This window comes from Cibotium barometz, chromosome 20 (assembly GCF_041138505.1).
Source record: "Cibotium barometz isolate CiBa-2024 chromosome 20, ASM4113850v1, whole genome shotgun sequence".
NCBI lineage: Eukaryota > Viridiplantae > Streptophyta > Polypodiopsida > Cyatheales > Cibotiaceae > Cibotium > Cibotium barometz.
In genome coordinates, this window is record NC_141065.1 from 3,829,520 (window position 1) to 3,852,499 (window position 22,980).

At 41.6% G+C, this 22,980-nt stretch overlaps 1 protein-coding gene across 1 annotated transcript; it reads right to left on the reverse strand.

The window, feature by feature from the left end:
• Positions 1-20,247: 20,247 nt before the first annotated feature.
• Positions 20,248-22,779, reverse strand: LOC147627459 (protein NRT1/ PTR FAMILY 7.3-like). Its single transcript, XM_086815074.1, has 5 exons — positions 22,568-22,779; positions 22,138-22,324; positions 21,815-22,032; positions 21,192-21,733; positions 20,248-21,113 (listed from the first exon to the last, which is right to left on the reverse strand). Exons 1-5 carry the CDS (start codon positions 22,568-22,570, stop codon positions 20,309-20,311), a joined length of 1,755 nt encoding a protein of 584 aa, XP_086671200.1. The 5' UTR covers positions 22,571-22,779; the 3' UTR covers positions 20,248-20,308.
• Between the last annotated feature and the right edge of the window lie 201 nt (positions 22,780-22,980).

A 22,980-nucleotide genomic window follows, 5' to 3' on the forward strand; every position in this document is an offset into this window, starting at 1 on the left:
TGCTAATGGATGGGATGAATTGCCAAGGGAAACTAGCTAAGCGGGCCCGATGTAGTGGTAACTTCTCTTACCTCACCAACAACATTCCCTACTCCACCACCAGCCAAGAGGCCACATCATGCGCCAGCTGTCACACAGAACCATAGCTCAGCCACCCCCAAGCCTCAGGCCCACATAGGAAGAGCTCGTTTGGAAGCTATAGCTGTGCTGAAGCAACCAAAAAGGCCGCTAAAGGAAGCGAAGAGGCACACCTAATAATCCCTTAATCGAAGCCTCTATGAGACACCGACTTAGGATCAGTTTTAGAAGATGCTATCTTATGCGGAGGCAGGCCCCTCTTCACCCAACACTCCACAAAATACTATCAACACTCTCCGTTAGGCATGCTCGGGCAACTTTAGTTCCAGCCAAGCTTATGCAGAGAGGCTCTATGCGGCCCACAGAGATATTCCAAACTTCGCCCTTGAATTTTCACACATGGCACAGGAGCTCATTACACAGATGACAAATTGTTTATACAGGCAACAAGAAGTGGCCTAGGTCTCCCAGCAAGAAATGCTCCTAGCCAAGGCCCAAGCGACAGCTGTGTCTGAGGATCTATACCAGACAAACTTACAATTTATGGAGCTGCAGAAGAAGTTCGACCCTACCATTTAACGAATCAATGGGCTCCGACAACAGGTCCACCAGGCCCATGCAGCGGTCGAGAGAGCCCATAGAGAGCCCACAGTCATTGAAGGCTTGCATCAAGAGGCCATAAATCGGGCCTAGATTGTGGAGGATGCCTTAGCCCGCACTACCATAGATTTTGCAAAGCATCCGGACTTAATGGAGGCCACCATCCATTCCTTTTTGCAAGAGCAGCTCGGAGACGCTGAGGCACGGGCAACCCAACTCCTTCCTCTAGCACACTCAACCGCCGCAAGGTGGACGCACTCATGGAGACTGCCCCCCACCACACTGAGCTCCCAGTTTTGGTGTTCCCCCTGCAAACCCCTTACCAACTACTTGATCTCCAATTCCACGCCATCCACCTTAACCTTTTGCAACATGATATTTATGTCGAAGAGCCACTCTCTCGCCTAGCAGTATTCCTATGCTCTAACTAAGCCCCCCTAGATAGTTTCAGCCTCCTTCCCCATTTTTTCTTCCAGGGGTTTCTCTCATTCCAAAACCCCCATGATTTTTTTGAGCTCCCCACTCACCCTCTTCAAGCCACCCTCACAGCCTAGAGCCTCCTCCTCCACTATATGGCTTCCCTTTTGACCCTGCCCACCCCGTCGATCTTCTTGACCTATCTTTACTAGATGGAGTATGCCCCTAACCATACCTCCCCCCCTCATCTCTAGGCAGGCACTGAAGTACCTCTGCACTATAGGCTGCATGTCATCCATGACGCTTACCTCTCCCTCCTATATGATCCTCTACCACCCTACTCGGCGCCTGGCTTACTTATCCTCTACCATCGCTACTTTCTTCAGATCAAAGTCATGGAGGCCATACACACATTGTCTTCCCATGGGAGTACAGTGAAGCCAAGGCTGCCACCGCCACCGCTATTGAATTTTTCTATGCTCATGGTCCTCAGACTATGAGCATAGAAAAGTCATGGAGGCCACTAGCATATGCCAGTTTGATGATACACACATTGTCTTCCCATGGGAGTACAGTGAAGCCAAGGCTGCCCACCGCCACCGCTATTGAATTTTTCTATGCTCATGGTCCTCAGACTATCTCGCTGCAACAACTGGTCCTTCCCTAGACGACAACGATGACGGCAATGATGGGTAGGACAGCTTGCCTCCTCCACCCCCACGATCTTCTTCACCACCACCCCCTCCTCCCCCATCAGGCTCATTGTCTGCACATCCTCACCCATGACCCCCACCCTCACCACCCGCCTCTCATCACAGGCACCTCTGCTCTTCCTCTTTTTGGTGCCCAACCTTCTTCTCCCCCACTCCACCCCCATCACCCACACCCCCCTCATGCCACCTTGACTATCCCTCAACTTAGGAATGCACACATCATTCTGAGATATACCCTCCACATCCACCAAGCCCCCACCTTTTCTCGATGCTGAACTCGCCACACGTGCCCTTCATCATCGACACCCCCTCCATCCCTGCTAGCTCTGCAACCCACCAACCCACCACTCGTCGAAGATGGACAAATCTTGCCACAACCACCATCTGAGCATGAGGAAGTTGACCCTCCACTTAACCCTCTGAATTGGCGCAATCCTCTAGACCGCATATGAAGTTAGAGCAAACCATCGCCATCCTGCTCAATTTACAACTCCAAAATCACCCCATCACCTGCGTCACTAACTGCCTCGACATCCATTCCCTTTGCCCATACCTCGATGCGAAGCACAAAACCTGGTAGTGTGACCACCCACCCCGAACGTGCGGGCAGATACCACCGACCACGTGCCACTTCTTGTCCCATAACATTCGATCTCATGGGCAAGCAGCCGGCCTAGCAACAACCCTTCCTCAGCAAGCCCTTCATATGGGAAGTCTATTGTAATGTGCCCCATGCACTGAGGATCATCCCCAATTACCTTCCCCATTCGAAGACGGTGGGCTTGGAAGATGTTCCACAAAGAACAATAGAAGAACCCAAATTTGCAATTCAACTTCCCATGGTTCTCACCCCCATCCTTGCAACATCCATGCACTGAAGAGTCAATGGTCAAGCATTTCCACAAATTTATCCGCCGCTACTACGACCAGGTCTCTAACCCGGCTGTTACCGCCTAGTATATGCTTTTTCAACAGCATCATCGTTTTGCTGGAGTCGTTCTCACCTGGAACCATTACTTTGAAGGAGCCCAAGGCCTCGCCTTTGATATCAACAAAGAGCCAACTCTCAAGCAACTATTCGGCTACTACGAGCGCATCATGTGGATGCCAGCCTGGAGGCTCCAGAATTTTGAAGACATGATGGAGACCACCTTTTGGACCAGCTACCGGGTCTTCCATCATGCCTCTCCTGCTCTCCTATCTCCCGATGGGACTTCATCTGCACTTATTCCATCTACTACAGATAGCTTCTTCGACCAGTTCCAAGGATGGACCTGCTATCGGGAGGGGGTATGTTAACCACTCCGTTAACATAACCTTTCGCACGGCTACTATGCCTTTTTGTAACTCATCTTTTTGTAACCGCGCTAAGTGCTTATTGTGTAAAAGAGACATGAGATGACTGAGCTTACGGCTTGTGTAATGCCCATCATAAGGAACTAGTGTACATAGAGTTAGTTACACTAGGAAGACTAGTTTTGGGCCCCCATTTGTAATTGGATGGCCAGACATTGTAAATATGAGCTCATGTATATAAGACATTGCATGAAATATGAAAAGGGCAATCCCATTTTTCTCAATTGAGTTTTGCCTTCTCTCTCTCTCTCTCTCTCTCTCTCTCTCTCTCTCTCATTTGATTTTATGGTTGCTTTCTTGCTTGTGTGGTGGCTTGTTTGCTTGGATTGTTGGTGTATGTGAGTAGGAATGGTAGTGCTCTCCCTTCTCTTCTCTTCTACCTTCTCATTGATATCTACCTTCTCATTGCTATCTACCATGCCCTATTTACATACGATTGGCATGAGGTAGAGATTGAGCTTTCCATAGTGCTTTCCCTCTTGCTCATTACCTAGTCTTGGATCTCTCTTTGGGTGACACAAGGAGAGTGTGGAGTGAGTCCCTAGCGGCCTAACCCTCATAGGGTTGGCTAAGTGCCATTCACCGAATTCAACCCTTACATGCACTTTTCTCTTCTTCTTTCTCTTGCGTGTGTGAGGAAGTATGTTATCCATTAACAAAGATGAAAGATATCCTGGTGGTACTTTCACTAAAGAGACAAAGGTCAATCATTCGCGTGACACATAGCACAACGTATACAGAAGACCAACAATGAAGCCAAAAATCATGGGGAGGCTGATATGGAGGGTATTGAAATGGCAAGGAGAGAAGTTTCCTTTCAAGAATTGCATAATTTTAATGTCCAAGCTTTCAAGCATTTGGTCCCCTCCTTTGTTGTGAGGTTTTCGGTGTGAAACACTCCTCAATACTTCCCTTTTGAGGTGGAGGAGATTGATGTATTTCTAGAATGCACAAGGATATCAACAACAAAGTTATGTAGGCTATTTTAAGGTTTGCTATGTCCATGTCCTAAACTTTAATTTAAAGTGTTATTCTTTCTCGAAGTAATATGATGTTAATTATATATGTAGCCTATCTAGTTTTATCAAATTTGCCATGGGAATCTCCACACCGCATGGTATATATTTTGGATTATCTTATATCCCCGCTTCTGGTTTGAGATGAGGTTTCCTACATGGATTTATGTCCATGGTTTAGGAATGTAGATTTAGACCAAGCCTAGATCTTTGTAATGGCCTTCCATGAAGCATAAGTGTTATATGACCTAAACTATACTTTTGGTATTTAGACATAGATACTAGATTTACCGTCTTATACTATTTATTGGCATTTGTAGTGGACACTGGAGTTTGATTATTATTATAGATACTGAGTCGAAGCGATGTTATCTTGCCAATTCAATTGCACGATTTCATAGAAACGTGAGGCAGTAAGCCCACGCAATCATTTTTATATTACTATGTGTGTGTGTGTGTGCATGTGCGTGTGTGTGTGCGTGCGTGTGCGTGTGTGTGTGTGTGTGTGTGTGAGAGAGAGAGAGAGAGAGAGAGAGAGAGAGAGAGAGAGTGTTGACAATTGAAAAATGGTGTGCATATCTATTAGAAAGTTAATAGCTAGTATTGAGACCCTTTCCCAGAAGGAGATTTTAGAGGCAACGAAGATCATTAGATGTAGAGTCCCCCACAACAACATGATGGCTTTAGCTGTGGTTGGAGAGTGTGCTACAACACCATGTTCCTGCTGTACTCAATGTTGGGACTGTCCTTAGAAAATGTAAGCATGCACTTCTTCTTCTAACCCTAACCCCCCTTGAAACACATCCAAAAAGAGATTACCTGGTAAACCGCAAACTGTCGGGAGGATCTTTCCAATGGCCGAGCTCGTAACCCTTGAGGTTGCCAAGCTCTAAAACTCCTTGAGAAGCAATTCCACCATGCCTTCCGCGGCGGCGAGCGTTGTCACACCGCCGCATTATTGCACTATGGGTACTCGTCTCTCCTCTCACCTCACTTCACTCACACACACTCACTTAGCATGCATTCTAGAGAGAGAGATTAGCAAGAGGATTAGCAAGAGAAAGACTCAATTGCACAATGAAAGAGTATGTTGTATTATGAGAGAAATTCACTTATATACATGGCCATAAGTGTTCACTCACTCACTGTGGCCGGTCGGGCACTTTAGGCTCATAATATGCCTAATGCTATTACAATGACTACTCATAATATATCCATGAAGTATATCACTTGGGAGGACTTCATCCTAACTTGCTACCACACACTCTTCTTGAAGCGAGAATCACCATAAATACCTCGTCACACCATTACAGGCACCTGTCCAAGTTATATCTTCGGACACCATTGCTTCATATCTTAAATGTATGATCCTTTGGTGTATCTACCTTGACTCCTTAATGTAAGATAATGGTGGTCGTTCTTGTTAACCCTAGGAATGGGTTAACAACCCCAATGCCACTACTGAGACAATATCCGAAAATGCCGGACTGACGAGGACAGAGAGTGGATCCACCTTGGAGATCGTCATCCCCTCGGTGGGAGCAAGCACAGCAAGAGCAAGCTACTAACTCTCCCCAACAACAAGAAGATAACTCCCCCCCACAACAAGAGCACCTTTGATGCAATGTGTAAATTTAATATAATTGACGATGTAAGAAGGCATTGATCTTTGTATTAACTGCTCTTGATATGTACAAAATTTTGTCATGCCGAATGTTAACAAGGCATTTTTGTATCACCATGTTGTAATGATGATCTCTAAGAAAACTTGCTTTATGGGGTAATATCTTTAAATATGAAATGTTTATTTCATTCTCCACGGTACCTATATGTAGAATTCAAAGTAATATATGTAAATAATAGCCTAATATGGCTTAATGTTAAAATCTAAATGTTTTCAAGGTAGAGGAGTAGGGATGCCCAAGACGTATGGTTTCCATTAAAGCAAATAGAAAGAAAAAAGAAGAAAAAAGCAACATTTATATAACAACATATAGATCAAAGATAACTCTTGAAATTTTATTATAGATGGAAAGGTTACAATATCAAGGTGATTCCACAACCTCTAGGATATGGGGTTTGATACAAAACACAGCAGGTTTTGGAAGCTTCACTCATGCTTTTGATGTTCCTACCATCTAAGTTAAAATAGAAATTCCTAAGTGCATCACTGCACATCAATTGGAGCTCTTATCTAACAAAGGCCAATGGCCAATGGCTTTCTAGATTGACCACTAACGGGTCTTGACCTTGTAATTTGATTCTCATGGGATTACAACATTGATGATGGAAGAGTGAGTTCCATCACACATGTCTTGATCCAAGCTTTGCACAGCAGGCACCTCTCCATAGTCTCCGTCTTCTATAAAAATTGCATGCATAATGTTTGCCCCCAAACAATGAAATACCTGGTCATAAACAATCAATGCTAAAAAGTAATGGATGACACCCTAACAAAATTTTCTACAAAGACAAACAAACTTTATGTTTTGATTTCACCTGAATGTAACATCTGGCATTGTTACTTTGCATTCAATGATGGCATTTTCTATAGAGTTCCTCTTTACATCCCATCCCTCCCCCCAAAAATTGGTTCATCCAATCATTATCAAGGGACCTCACTTTATATGTTAACTTTTTTTTCTTGACACCCTGTGAAGGTGCTAAATGGTATAAACCAACTCATGGCTGAATTGATGCATGCATATCTATTCTTATCTTATCCTTTTATGCTACAACAATGATGTCTGTGTAAGAACAAACCCATTCTTGGCTAGACAATGGTGGTAGTGGGATAGACTCTAGTCTACCAACACTATCGTTTACATTAGTGAAAACATACATGGAATTATAAAAGAAGATTCCATGTGCTGCTAAATGGCTGAGTGGGTTATCATATAGCAATGTGTCTATCTCTATATGGAAGAAATTTATTCTTCCACTGATGCACTCTGCATTCTGCCACTCCTCCACATTCGATGAATATAAAGCTACAAAAAAAATTAATGCTTAGCTATAGAGCACAAAACAATTAGGTACTGAACACAAAAAACAAAGACTACTTATTAAATCTTACTATTTGTCTTAGATTTTATACTTTCATTGTGGTGATGTAGCATTATGTCAGTGTGCATATAAACATTCTGCACAAGGACCTCGATTACACCATTTGGTCGCCTCTGTAGAACTCCACAATCCTACCTTTCCAATGCTTGTTAGGATCACCAATGTCTTTTCATTTTACCTTGAATTCTCCAAGTGTTGGGTCTCATCATGATCCAGTTTGACTTCCTGAACCACTAAGGGATCCAACTGCCACCATCAGCATCCTTTCTATTGAAAAGATCCACACTTTCAATGTTGTAGATGTGTTTTCTCCTAGAGCTCATATACAAAGGGAAAACAGAACATTATTACCATTTCATTGGGCTCAACAATCATCTAAATAACGAAAATAAAACTTTAAAGCTTTCACTCCATTTTCTTTATAGTCGAGTTGATAAATAACCCTGTAAGTTTTCACAAATGACATCATGGTCAAGAAGATTAACGAACATAACAAACAAAATAAAATCACAAAGAAATCATGATTACCAAACATAGCTTAACAAAGTTTACTAGACTATTAAGATGGAATAAAAAAGAGGCTGAGAGAAGATGAAGAGATGAAGCGATATGGCGGAAATAAGTGACGTTGTAAGAGAGGCAAGAAATGAAGAGAACTAAGGTCAAATTGTGGAGAAAGTCTTCAATCAAAGTGGCTTTTAATTAGTCTGGCCTCTTTTCCTGATATTCCTTCTGACATACGTTTTGGTAGGTGGCTTGACATTCTTCTATTTTTGAGTTTTATGCCAATATATTTTAATCCTCTTTTTTTCAGCTCGAAATTGTGGGGACCACTCTAAACTTAGTTTTTTTGACTCAAGCTTGTATCTAAATGCATTTTTCCATCCTTTTTGTATTTAAATATTTGGTCAATACAACAGTGTCATTAGGCCATTAAAATAATATAAGGCCAGCCAATGAGTGTGCTTGGATTCTAGATCCTATTATCATTGCAGAATGGTTATGAGTATAATACAACTGGTTAGATTTTGTTGATTACAACATGAAAAGGGAAATCACTACCAAACCCTAGGATCAAACTATAATTTTTTACAGGCTCTTAGCTTGAGGAGAGTCCAGATGGGGAAGGCTGAGTCTCTGGGCTCTTCTCTATAGCTTGTGCATCCCTTGGTGTTCTAGCTCTATCCTCTCTTGTCCAACCTCCTTTTGTCCAAGGCTTATTTCCTCAAATTGAGTTTGAGTCATCTAAAAAAGCCATGAACCATGCTGCTGAACTCACCCTTTGATTATATCTTATGCAATGCTTCTTCTTGGCCATCGACACCCTAGTTTCTAGTTGCTTTTTTCTACCCTTCAGTTATAAACACATAAATGTTGGTTTAGGACACATCATCTAATCATGTCTTATCGTCTAATCTCTTTTCTAATGATGTTGATTCTAGCATTTGATCCACCATAGCTCATCACATTGTTGCAAATTTAACATGGTATCAAAGTCTAGCCTGGAATCCATCAAGTTTATGAGCCCATTATCTTGCTAATCACTTGGCTAATTAGGATTAGTAGATAATTAAGTTTTTTCCTCTTTTTCAAAGATCTCTCTGCACCCCCAGCTAGTGGAGGGGCTTGATCTCCCTCCAAGCTTAACAATAGCCTCCAAGATTTTAGCCACACATAGCCACAAGACATATGCTCCAGCCCATTCAAACAATTCGTCAAACTGCCTACTGGAGCTGCCAATTTTTGCTAAATCGCTGGCGCCTTTTATCTGAGGAGAATTGGAGAGCTTGTCTACACCAGATGGAATGGCTCTAATTCCTCTTGGCCCTAGGGGTTTTCAAGGGTGCTCTACAAGCTGGTGAAGATAGTTTTTAATTTGATCAAGTCTACAGTGAGATCCAAGCTCTTCATCAAATTTGTAGGTGACTTTCGTAAAACAAAGATTAAGCATTCAATGTTTCGTCAAATCTTGTGTTTCTTGGCTTAATCCTCTAGAAGACTAATTGCTATTGATGGCCTTGAAAGGATTTGAGCTCATTTGAACTCTAAGGCCCCAGATCTGGACTCCCGACATACTCTATTTTTTGCACACAAAACAAAGGATTAATTTGCTATTCAATGATTAATCATATTTTGGTGCAATTGAGGGTTCAAATTAACCATTGGGTATCTGATACAGATCCCTATAACTGCAAATTGCAATTCGGAGATGGTTTGATACTCCAACCATTCCGTACAGATTTGTTACCCTTGGTTTAATGTAATTTCTGGTAAATTTATACTGATAAATCTGTTGTAATCATCACCTAAACACCAGATTGAGTTGTAAAAGGGTAGACACTGCCCTTGAATCTTGAAATTGAATCAAGAGGTAAGACCCCCTTCACATCATCACATGAGTACGGCACAAGAGATAGCCAAATTTAATGGGGAGCAGAAGTTTTACACATGGCAGACAAAAACCATGTATTTGCTCATGAGGAAAAATCTGTGGGGGCTAGTTGAGGGAAGAGATGAATGCCCAGAGGTGAGAGGGGAAAATGAGTGAAAGAGTAGGAATGAGAAAGCATTAGGACTTATTGCACTCAGTTTAAATGATGAAATCATTCATCACATCACAGGGATACAATGGGCAAAAGATGCATGGGATGAACTCAATAAATTATTTGGCACTCAAGCAAAAAATTCAAAGATAAATCTATTAATGCAATTCTACAAACTGGATATGAAGGAAAGTGAACCTTTAATCACACACTTGAACAAATATAAAAGCATTAAGCAACAACTGTCAGCCACCATTGGCAAAAAGGTAGAAGATGATGAGGCACTAGCAGTGCTTCTGAAGAGTGTGGACAAAGGTGAATATGAAAACATTGTAGCAACATTAAAGAATGTACCTGAATTGAAGCTGCACGAGATAGAAGGAGCTCTACTAGAGCAAGAGACCAGACTCAAAGAGAGGAAATGGCTGGACTCAATAGCAGGAGAAGAAAAAGCATTCTTCACCCGAGGAGGATTCTCTCGAGGACGAGGATGAGCAAGAGGCAGAGTAGGAGGAAGGACCTTCACTTGCCACAACTGTGGAAAGCCAGGACACATGGCAAGAGATTGCTACAGCAAACCGAGTGGAGAAGGAACAACATTGAAAAACTTCATGGAGGCTCCTAAGGAAGTGGAGTCAGATCATCTTTTCTGAGAGAGAAATGAAATGATATATTAACGTCTCTAAGAGGCCATAGTGGCCTATGAGACCAAAACTGAGAGTACATCTGAAGTTGGTGTCTCATCAAAGAGAACAACTAAATGAGACTGAAAAGTATAATAAACTGATTGTCCTATAGTTATAAGAACAGAACTATAAGACTCCGGGATGATACTGAGTAGAAAATACTAAAAAATGTATATCAAGTAGATCCATGTATGCTGATCAGTTGAAGTGTTGCCCTCTCCTTAGATTAAGTATCTCTGCCATGGGGGGGCTGTCTAGAATGGAGAGGTTGTAGAAGTGAGGTAGGCACCTTCGATGCCGAGCAATGATGGCTGTGATCTGGCAATGGGGTGAGGATGCCGTGGTGGTCGGGATCCTGGTGGGCGTGGCCGACGAGCGTGACATAAGATAACTGCTCTATCACTGGGGACTCCCTGGGAGTGTGGTGCTACCCTGATGGCCCAATGGAGGAGGTATCAAGAGGTGTGTGGACTGGGTTGCTGGTGTTGGTACTGCCGAAGAAATCTGTCAAGGTCCTCTGTCTAGGTACATCATGGCTCGGCCTCCTGTCTACCAAGAGGGTCTCTCTATGTCTCCTGAGCTCAAGTAGAAACAATCCCAGGCATCTCTGATCCTCAAACTCCATGACCTTGCGTAACGGCCCAAAACCCTCTCGGAAGAGGCAGTGATATCTCCATCGGATCTCATAATAGACTGTACATTGGCAAATGTAGTGTTCCTCTATCTCTGCCTCCTGGTAGCTTAGCTGACAAATGTGGTCATCCATGATCTGATGCACATATCGCCCTGTCTCAATCCGCAGCTAGTGTGATGAGGTTCGGATCTGTCCAATGGCACAACGTATCCCATGTGATAGGTGTACATCCATGTACGCTGGGCGGGTGATAAAATCATCCAGTGATGAGAGGTGTAGAAAATGGCTCTTGTAATGAGCCATTTTCATGCCCAAGGGCTCAAGGGGGCTAGTCCATGTCCTCTCTGTGTCCATTCTAATGATATCCATCCTGATCACGCGGTTTTGCTCTGAGCGGGTGAGATCCAAAAATGGACAATCCAGACTGTACCTGAAAGGGTGGTAGGGTCTCTATCCACAAACCATGTAGATCAAACCATGATCTCATCTGAGCGTACCAACAATGAGTATCTCCATCCTCTGCCAACTATATGGATGAGGTCAATGCCAAACGAGAGTACCTCTACTGAGGGAGCTCCCATAGCCGCTGTAAAAAGGTAACTGCCTAGAATAGGGCCTCGGTTACTACTGGTGGGGCACCCAGCTCAGCCCGAACAATTTTAATCAAGAAAATTATTAAAATTTAATACTTATAAACTCATAGATCATCATTTATTCTATCGTCCTCGGCTAGATCTATGGCCCCAATGTTGAAATTACAGGGAGTATGCACAACAGAAGCAATAGTTGATGGCAAGATATAGTAACATATATGAGAGAGAGCAAGAACACAAGATGTATAGAAAGCTTCTATATTACCTTCTATTTCAGCCACTCCAAAGATGGCTTAACCTTTATCTTCAAGTGTTGTGTTACAAAAAGTGAGACCTCCTGCCCTTTATGTAGATCCCTTTTCCACCCACATGCCCACTTTATTTGGGGTGTGTTCACAGCTACATAACCTCTTTCTCTCACTCTTTATCACTTATACCTCATATATTTTAACACCCCCTCTCAATGCCACCATGGGACAACAATGCCAAACACGGAGCAAGGTGAGCATTAGACATACAAGAACAAAATGACCCCCCTCTCAACCATAGGATAGATGACAAGGTAGATAGCCTTTATAAATTAGGATTATAACACTATTGCGAGCAAAATAGGTAACTGATGAGGGTTACGTAAAAAGATTGCCTCCCAAAATGTGTGAAATCTCAAAAATGGCTTAAAAATATAGTTTTTGAAAACACATCTAGAATTCCATGTATAAATTTAAAAATACATGAATTTTGCTATTTTTTTTTCAAGATTTAAAACACGTGTGACCTTCGTAGATTTATAAACTGCTGTTGTTTGTGACATAAAAATAAACTTGACTTACAAAATTACATAGGAGTCTACATAACTTAAAGAAATATCAATCTTTTTTAAATAAAAATAAACTTGACTTACAAAATTACATAGGAGTCTACATAACTTAAAGAAATATCAATCTTTTTTAAATAAAAAATTATTTTATAAGTTTTATGAATATAAGACACTTTTTTTAATGGACTTTTTAGGACAAATTCTACCACTATACATAAATATGCACATTATTTGATAAGCACTCAAAAAATATTAGAATACATAACAATATAAGCTCCATACTTTATGAAAAATCTACAAACATCCTTGAGTCTATTTCTAGACCCAAATAGTAAAGCCTTTAGTATATACTTACCTTGACAGTTTGCATAATATAATTATTTGCTCTATTATTTATAAGCAGATAGTGGGCATGATATACAACTAATGCTAAGAGTTTAAAGAGGTCAACTTATAGGTGTGCAAAGGTAGACTTGTATTCATATATATATGTAGAAGATGGTAACTATGGAGGCTTTGAGTAAACCTAAGCATGTTAAAAGAGATATTTTTTCAGCAGGACAATCTTAGAGGCAGACATCATATAGCCTATGGGTGTAAATTTTGACCCACATAGGCATTTGTTTTCATGAAGGGAATTTTTGTTATGCAATATGGATAAGGGTGACGGGAAGAAATTGTAGCCTATATCATGTACATATGTGGTGGTGGTAAAAATTCATAGTATGCATATGTTGATGTTTGATCTCCAGATAGTCATTATCATGAACATAGGTGATGGTATATCTAAGAGTAGTGTAGGAATGAGCTCTAGTTATAATTATTTATAGTGCATGTGAAGCTGAAAGATGGTATGTCTAAGGGTAGTGTAGAATGAACTCTGGTTATAATTATTTAGAGGACATGCAAAGGATGCTGAGAGATGCAATCTTCGCTCGCGACATTGTCTTTGTGGACAAAGAGAAAAAAGAGGAGCTTAGGGCTTCTGGAATGATGGTAGAGAAGAGCTTAGAGCTATGCTGGAGAGCATACTATTGCACATAGGCATGGCAGAGTCCAGGCTCACATGCACCCCTCTCCTCGACATAGATCTCGACATAGATGGTCGCACCACGTGTATTTGCTTATAGTTCTTCAGCTTTAAAATTGAATTGTAGAACAAAAATCAGGATTGGCAAATTAATCGACTTGTAGTATTCCAAATCAATGGAGCCTTGTACATTTGGATTATATCCAATGGATTACAGGTCATCATGGATTATCTCATCTAGCTCTTCTATTATCATGATTTTTTGGCATCTACTATATGTAGTGATATTATTTATAATACAAAGGTTACATGGTTACATAGACAAGCATTTTTTTTATGATCTTCTCTCAAACTTGTAGTCAAAGGTTACGACCATATGTGTTTTTCACATCCTTAGTCGTAAACCTATGTTCTACCTATATCACCTTATCCTAGGTATATTTTTTCTTTAATTCTATGCAAAACACCAAGTTTTATGGAAAAGTTGATGTATTGCATAAAATCGATGTAAAACATCAACTTTTTCATAAAACTTAATGTTTTGCATCAACTCGATGCAAAACATCGAGTTGTGTGGAAAAGTTGATGTTTTGTATCAACTCGATGCAAAACATCAACTTTTAGCCTAAAAGTTGATGTTTTGCATCGAGTTGATACAAAACATCAACTTTAAAAGTTGATGTTTTGCATCGAGTTGATACAAAACATCAACTTTTCCACACAACTCGATGTTGTGCATCGAGTTGATGCAAAACATCAACTTTTCCACACAACTCGATGTTTTGCATCAAAGTTTCAGATGCTCCGGAGAAAAAAGTTGGAGGATCGGAGGTTGATTTTCACAAACAGACTTTTTTAGTGAGTTCGTCCAAGTAAGCAAGCTTAGACGACCTATTTCACAAATTTTGAGTATGAACACAACTATGTTTGGATGCGATTTGTAGACATCACAAAGCAACTTGCTGATGCAGTCTACAAATTGCATTGAAACATAGTCATGTTGGTACTCAAAATTTGTGGAATAGATCATCTGAGCATGCCATCATAAACGAAATTGCTAAAACAGGCCGTTTGTAAAAATCGATCTCCGATTCCCTAACTTTCGTCTCCAAAGCATCTGAAACTTGATGTAAAACATCAAGTTTTGTGGTAGAGTTGATGTTTTGCATCAACTTAGATGCAAAACATCGAGTTGTGTGGAAAAGTTGATATTTTGCATCAACTTTGATACAAAACATCGAGTTGTGTGGAAAAGTTGATGTTTTGCATCAACTCGATACAAAACATCGAGTTGTGTGGAAAAGTTGATGTTTTGCATCGAGTTGATGTAGAACATCAACTTTTCCACACAATTGTCACTGTTTTGCATCGAGTTGATGCCAAACATCAAGTTTTATGAAAAAGTTAATGTTTTACATTGATTTTATTCCATAAAACTTGATGTTTTGCATCAAAGTTGATGTAAAACATCAAGTTTTGTGGGAAGTTGATGTTTTGTATAATGTTGATACAAAACATCAACTATTGTAAAAGAGTTGATCTTTTGCATAGAAAGTTAATGTTTTGAATATAAAGTTAATGTTTTACATCAACTTGATGTAAAATATCAAATTTTTGTAAAAGTTGATGTTTTGTATCAAGTTGATGGAAAACATCAACTCTTAGTTGAGAAGTTCTTACTCAGCATTAAGTTGGCTGCCCGCAAATGTTATAGCCAAAACATCCTTACTATGTGTAGTAACCAGTAGGATTCGAACCTAAGTCCCTGCCTGATATTTTACAAAAAAGTATTTTGGAAAGTATAAACTTTTGTTTCTTAAAGAGACATTTTTCATACTTTCTAAACTCATTTAATAACTAAAATTACCATTTAACTCTTTTTTTATCACATCAAGGACACATCTTCTTTAAAAATGAATGTGGAATTATTTTTCAAAATTAGATAACTTTTAAATAGCTTATTCATGATATTTTAAAATTCATATATACGTAACGAACTCTTTTTTTAAAAGTATATATTATCAATTAAGAAATTGTGATACTCAAGAGCTTCAAAATGGATTTTAATACTACTCTTATCGAGAGCTAAAATAGGGTTTTATAATTAAGATAATAATTATATCAAGATAACGCTTTTGTAATATAATTATACAAATAGTTTTTTTTATAGTTGCACTCTATAGCACATCCTCAATCATGCTAACATAGCAGATGACCCAAGGAGTCTAAGCTTCAAGTGTACACATAGAAGAAAAAAAATGTATTTGTGGATAGTGAAGAAGAGGATGTCTCGTCTACCTTCTCAAGGAAAGGCACATCGACTAGTGATGGTGTAGCAATGATTATGAGGAACCATACCTATGCCATAAGCTATATGTTTAGAAAATGGCTTCTTTTACAGTTGTATCATCTTTTTAATGGATTGAAGATGGAAATAATAAACATTGTCTCTATTTTGGTATGTTTTTTGAAAACTTATTGTTAGATTTTTAATTATAATCTCAAAAAGTAAGCAAAACGAAGTCTTTTTTTTTCATGTCAATTTTTGAACATTGTCTCTATCTTGGCATGTTTTTAGAAAACTTATTGTTAGAATTTTTAATTATAATCTCAAAAAGTATGCAAAATGAAGTCTTTTTTTTTCATGTCGATTTTTGTAAGAAACATGTAAAGTGTCCAAAATATTATTATTTTTTGGCAGTGTTGTATGCATGCGTAGATGACTTTTTAAAAAGAGGTAAAAAACTGAACTTTTTTTATGAAATCTTTGAAAGATGCCAAATGTTTCTCGTTTTCAAGAAATATTACCTATTTTGTCCGCAACAGTGTTTTTTTACAAAAGTGATGAGTTATAGAGAAATGTGGTTCACTTCCAATTCTAGCAAACATGCTTCACTCTTCAACTAGAAGAGTTGCTTATCATGTGAGGAACTTATAAAATTTCCCTCAACCATAGTAACATCTTTGGTACCAGCTCTTCCATAGTGGCTTCATGCTCCACCCTTGTTGCTCCTTCACTTTAATGAAACCATCTTCTTGCAAAAGACAATCTTCAAGTGGGATTTGGATGTACCATTCTTCATTACATTGGCTTCATTGGTTGCATCTTTGTGCTTCTCCAATCCGTTCTTGTGGTAGACACGCTTCATGCATACATGTCTCCTTTTCCAATCAATGTGCTAGCTTCCTTGGTCTAGCTGCCACACATAGACCAACACATGGTTGCCACCCATGTTTTAATAGCTTATGCATGTGCTTCTCAATATGCTTCTTGCTTCCACCTTTTACTTCATCATGATGCAAAATATATACGCCAATGTGGACATTGATTTGGAGAGGTCTTACCACTTTTTTATCAACACAAGGGCAGTGTCTAACTCCATTACAATATGGTAGATGATTTCCATACACATGAGTTCATTAAAAAATTCTATGATTGGATTTCATGCTTGATGCGTTGATTTTCTTGGTTTCAGAAATTGTGCATACCTTGCACTTCCCAAGAGCGAGAACGGCACAAATAATTTCTTCCTCTGCTTGCCTCGAGCTTGAAAGAAATGAGGGCTCATAAAAAACCTTAGAGCAAAAGGTTTAAAGAAAACTTTGTAGACGGGTTTAAAAGAAACTTTTGAACCTTAGAAGAGGGGTTTTTTTTTTCTTTTAAAAAAAACTTCATGAAAAAAACACAAAGGGTTTTAAACCTTTGGAAATGGCATTTTTTCTCTCTCTCTCTATTAAAAAAACGCAGAAGCGTTGTGCGCTGCTCGCCGTGCGTTACCCAAGCTTGAGGCAGTTGTCGTTTGCACTCACACAGTGCACAAGGAAGGCTTTGCTGCAATCGTGCTGCCATTGGATGGCACTACCACTGCTCTTCATTGTGTCCAGTGAGAAGAAAGTGCCAGTCTCGTTGCCAATCACTTGAGTTGCCCCGCTGACATTGTTGTGTAAGCGCTGCTCGTGTTGCTTGTTTTGCCCGTGTTGTAGCCAAGCCAAGTGTAGCAAGGTTATCAACACTCTTGCATAGCCACCATACAAGGCAGCACGGAAAATTGACGGCGACGACGATCGACGAAAAAAAATGCATGTCGACGAAAAAACTGAGACGAACTGCGTTTTTTTTGGATGCGCCTTTTGATGATGTTGTTCCCCAATTTGATAGGGGGGGAATAGGAAAAACTAAACATAGCTTCCACTCCTTCAACCCATTCTGCCCTTTATGTACAAGGGCTAGGGTTGGGCCAACCCTAGATCCCTTTTCCACCCACATACCCACTTTATTTGGGATGTGTTCACACTTACATGACCTCTTTCTCTCACCCTTTATCACTTGTACATCATATATTTCAACACCCAAAAAGATAAATTTTAAGGAACTTCTTTGCATCCTCTTCAATGTCACCTAAGGTGTTTTGAACCAATTGGTTAATGGCTTGCTCTTCTGTAGGATTAATGTCATCTATGTGCTCCCCTTCGTCAGATGTACTTGGCTCTCCATCAGGAATTGATGGCCTTTTTCTCAAGTATATTTTTGTATTGTAATTGGCTCTTGGATTTTAACATCAACTTTATCATTTGGCTCTTGAGTTTCAATAACATCAACTCCATAATTTATCTTTTGAGTTTCAACAACATTAACTCCATCATTATGACTCTCTGGTTCTTCTTCTAGTTGCTCATCTTTCCAAAAAAAATTACTACGAGGAGCAACTTGGACTACAAACACCAAACTTGGATCCTTCGGATCTGCTTTAAAGATGACTTGCTCCCAATGTCCTGGTAACACAAGGGTGTCCCTCTCATTGATCCAAAACTTTGTGGAGTCAAATTGAATAAACCCACTTTGGTCCTTCCTTATGGTTACATTTGGTCTTTTTGTTACTACCTTGAACCACTTCGCATCAAAGATAAACATGTCAACCCTTCTAAAAACAACCCTGATGATGTTTTGAATGGTTTCAAAGTACTAACCAACTTTTGTATTTAAGTCACTTTGAATGGTTTCAAAGTAACCAACTGTTTTATTTAAGTCACTTGCAATGGATTGGCTTTCTTGCATGAAGCTAGCCTTAATACCACTATCAAAAGTTGTTCTTTTACGATCTATTTGTTCCTCTCGAAAATGATGGCGATGTGACCAAAGTGCATGGTTGTTACAAATTCTTTATTTTCGAGTGACTTAATAGTTACGTGTCCATGGGCACATGTATCTCTCCTTAAGATTGACAAACAACTCTATGGGCATGCCGGTGTTTTGGGGATCCATATTAGCCACGTCGCCACTTTGTGGTCCACGTCACCAGTGTTTTGGAGTGCCACGTTATCATTGTTTCCTGGCTCCATGTCTTCCACATCGATAGAGTTTTGTGGCCCCACGTCTGTCCCATCACCAAAGTTTGTGCATAGGTTTGTTGGGATGTTTTTGTTTGGGGCTAATGGGGTCTCTTATATATAGGCAAGATCAAACTCGTCAATCACTAATTCAAGACCAAATTTCAAATGTTGGGCGCGGCAAACTAAAAGACAAAGGTTCAAATTATGAATTTTCAAGCAAAATGACGCGGGCGTCATCAATATAGGTGCCAGTAAGTACCCCGGTATACTTGTCGGTATAGGCATCGGTTATATTAACTGGTGCACGTACTGGCACCTATACCGGCACACATACCCGGTGCCTATATCGACGCCCGTAAAGATTACATAATTAAGTTTTTCGACCTATGCAAAGCTTTTTTTGCTTTTGTGTGTGTTTGGGGAGGTAAAGCCTTCTTTCTCCAACCCTTTCTGCTTCTTTCTCTTGCCTTCGCCACCATGGATTTTCTAATGTGTGTGTGTGTGTGTGTGTGTGTGTGTGTGTGTGTGTGTTTTTGTTTTATAGGATCATATCTTCTTGTGTTTAGATCTCTCAAGTCAAGGTAGTGTTGCCCAATGCTTGGCATGCCCATGTTTCCTTTGCCCTATTTGCTCTCTTGTCTACTGATTTTTCCTTATTGGTTTGCTCCTTTTGTGTATTTGCAGGAGGGCAAGTTCTCTCCACTGGTGCCTTTATTTTGAGGTATGGACCACCCTAAACCCTCGCCTTGGGTTTTGTTGTTTCTTGCAAGAGTTAAAGACCCTATGGCCCATGCATTGTCATAGCTATCCAAGCTTACAACCTTGCTTTTCTTTGGCCTAGTCTTGACTACGCATAGGCATGACCATGCATCACGACCACGCATAGGCTTGGCTATGCATATCCAAGCCTAGGCCAAAGCAAAACAAGGGCATAGCCAAACCAAGGCAAAAGCAAAGCAAGGGCATAGGCTTGACAAATCCAAGCATACGCCCTTGCTTTGCTTTGGCCTAAGCTTGGCTATGCATAGCCAAGCCTAGGCCGAAGCAAATCAAGGGCAAGGGCATAGGCTTGGCTATGCATAGCCAAGCCTAGGCCCAAGCAAATCAAGGGCAAGGGCATAGGCTTGGCTTTGACAAGGCCAAGGAAAAGCAAGGGCGTAGGCTTGGATTTGTCATAACCAAGCCTATGAAGTCGCTTTGCCTTGGCCTAGGCATAGGCTTTCCCATGCATATGTCAAGCATTATGCACACATGCATTTGACCAAAAACGAAGGATGCCTGGACTTATTCTTCATGAATCAAATAGGTGATGACCCACTCGTTGGTGAATTAAGAGGAAGGGGTGGAGTAGTGCATTTGACCAAAAACGAAGGATGCTCGGACTTATTCTTCATGAATCAAATAGATGATGACCCACTCGTTGGTGAATTAAGAGGAAGGGGTGGAGTAGTGGAACCACCGGGCGCAGGCAGCAAAAATGCCGGTGTTGACGAGGGTGATGCCCATAAGAAGCCAATAGAAGTAGTCCACGTGGCCCTGGTCAAGGTTTGAAGGGATCCAGCCTGGGCCGCCCCCGGCGGTGGAGAAGTGCATGGTGAGCGAGACCAGAGTGGTGCTGCCATAGTTGCCGATGGCGAAGATCGCCAAGGAGAGTGCGCTCACCATGCCCCTCATGGCATGCGGCGCCTCGCGATAGAAAAAATCCATGGCGCCAACTGCCATGAACACCAGCGACACGCCCAAGATGGCCTGCTGCGGCGCGAGCCACATAACGCTGAGCTGCCGGCCCGCAGTCGCCAGCCGCAGCCTCTTGGATTCTACTGCTGCTGCTACTGCCATTGCCAGCGCGGTGATCACCTCCCCCACGGCTATCCTCTGCAGCTGCGAGAGGCCATCCTGCCGCCCAGTCACGGCTCGTGCCGCCGGCACCACCACCCACGGGTAGATGACCGTGAACACGAACATGGTGGCCACGCTCACCACGCTCATCGACGCAGGCGGAATGTTGAAGCCACCCAGCATTGTGTCCATAGCCGCCGCCTGCTCCACAAAGAGCGTGTTGATCTGAGAGAAGACGACGGCTAAGAGGATAGTGCTCAGAAAGATAGGAAACATTCTGCAGACCCTCTTTATCTCCTCCACTTGAGTAACGGTGCAGAGTTTCCATGGATGTGCCTCCCTGTAGTACGTTCCATTCTCCTCCCCCACTTTAGTAGCGGCTTTGTCCAAAAACCTGCAGCGAGCGAAAACAGCCCGTTTAGCTAGCTGTTTACGTCTATATTACACTGCACGACAATCGATGTTCTCTCACCTGAGCGTGAGAGTGTGCGGCATCTTGCGGCTACCCTGCCGGAGTAGTTCCTTTTCCGTTAGCTCGTGCAACTGGCACGGATCCTTGGGCGCCTCGACCCTCCACTTTCTCGCCGTCGCAACCAGCACTTGCGCGGTACGCGTGAACGGATTCCCACCGGGTCGGAACCGCCTGTACGTGGGAACCCCGAAGCCGAACAGAAGGAAGGCGACGGTGCCCACTCCAGAGGCCAGCCAGTAGGCGAGCGCCCACTTTCCCTCATTCTCCACATACACGAACACAGTGTTGGCCAGGATGGAACCCACGTTGGTGAAGAAGTAGAGCCAGCCAAAGAAGCTGGTTTTCTGCTCGTCTGTGTCGAACTGATCGGCCCCCAAAGCTTGGAAGGCGGGGAGATAACCGCCGCTGCCTAGTGCAGTTATGTAAATTGCCATGAAAAACAGGTTGATCTGCATGGCAGAAGGCTTAGGGCAGCCGGAGACAGTACAATGAGGGGGTTTGAGGGCATCCAAGGTTACAGACAATGAGAGCAAGATAAGCCCCTGCAGCCATATTAATGCAGTGATCAGTGAGCTTTGTTAATTGTTAATGATTACGTTAATGTTGTTCTAATTATTTCTTACCAGCATATGGATGACTTGGAAGACCACACAGGTCCAGAAACGGCCGCAGTAGGAGTCCCCCATGAAGCCCCCCAGCAGCGAGAGTAGCCACATGGTGCCAAACCAGTTGGTCACACTGTTCGCAGCCGCTGCGTTGCCCATCTGCAACACCTTCTTGAAGTAAAGCACCAAGTTGGTGGCCACCGCAAAGTTGGCCACATTCCACAAGCCTTGATTTGCTGCTCTCAGAATTAATTGCATTTATCATTACATTAAACCATATTATAATTTTTTTAATTTTAAACCAACCATGCATAACGTGCTCTCGATCATTAATTAATAACCTAAAATAAAGAATGCTGTCTTTGGCCCTCCGTGCTTCTCTGTTGCCGGCCTTCCCAACCAATCAAAGGTCTCAGCTTCGGACGTAGCAGCTTCTTCGACCCCTCCTACTAATAATTTCTCCACATGAAGCGATAGTTTGTTCCAATTAGGGGGTGCGGGAGTTTTAATAATATTGCCTTCTTGCTCCTGCAAAACAGACACAATTTTAATACTTCTTCAATCGATCAGTATTATAGGTGGTGCAGGTTTACTCCCTAAAACGCATAATTGTTGTGCAAGCATTGATAGAAGAATCAAACGCTTTTATGTCGAGCTGTAGTCTGGCATTAGCCCGGCCAACACAATATTGCAGCATTGCTTTCCCTTGGTATATTAAAGTTGTTATTGACCAATGATCATATGCAGAGGCGCAAGAAGATGGAATCACACCATTGTGTTCAAATAAATTGGATAATGCAAACGTCTTCACAAGTACAGGCGAGGAGCAATATAGTTGGCCACCACTAGGAAGCTGGACTACTGAATATCAGCCATACCTTCTCGAGCCGAGAAACCAAGGTTAATATTTCCCATTAACATACTTTATCTTCATGTTTAATTACTGACAAATAGTAGGAGGGTCCACAGTGCAATTGATGCCAATAGGGTTCCCTTGTTAACATGTTATGAATAGGGCTCCCTTATTCGTCCACATTGCAATTGATGTCAATAGGGCTCCCCTTGCATGATCCTTTTACAATATCAAGCTTTAACATCACATCAAAGCAAAATGCACGTTCAAACCAGAAATGCAGCTTCTCCATTATCTAATGAATGTAAACAAGGGGGGGGGGGGGGGGGGT

Excerpts from the sequence above, each read along its gene's own strand:
- LOC147627459 (XM_086815074.1), bottom strand. Across the intron at positions 21,734-21,814 it reads TCCAAGTCATCCATATGCTG|GGGCTTATCTTGCTCTCATT; the intron begins GTAAGAAATAAT and ends ATATGGCTGCAG. Across the intron at positions 21,114-21,191 it reads CCGCACACTCTCACGCTCAG|GTTTTTGGACAAAGCCGCTA; the intron begins GTGAGAGAACAT and ends CGCTCGCTGCAG.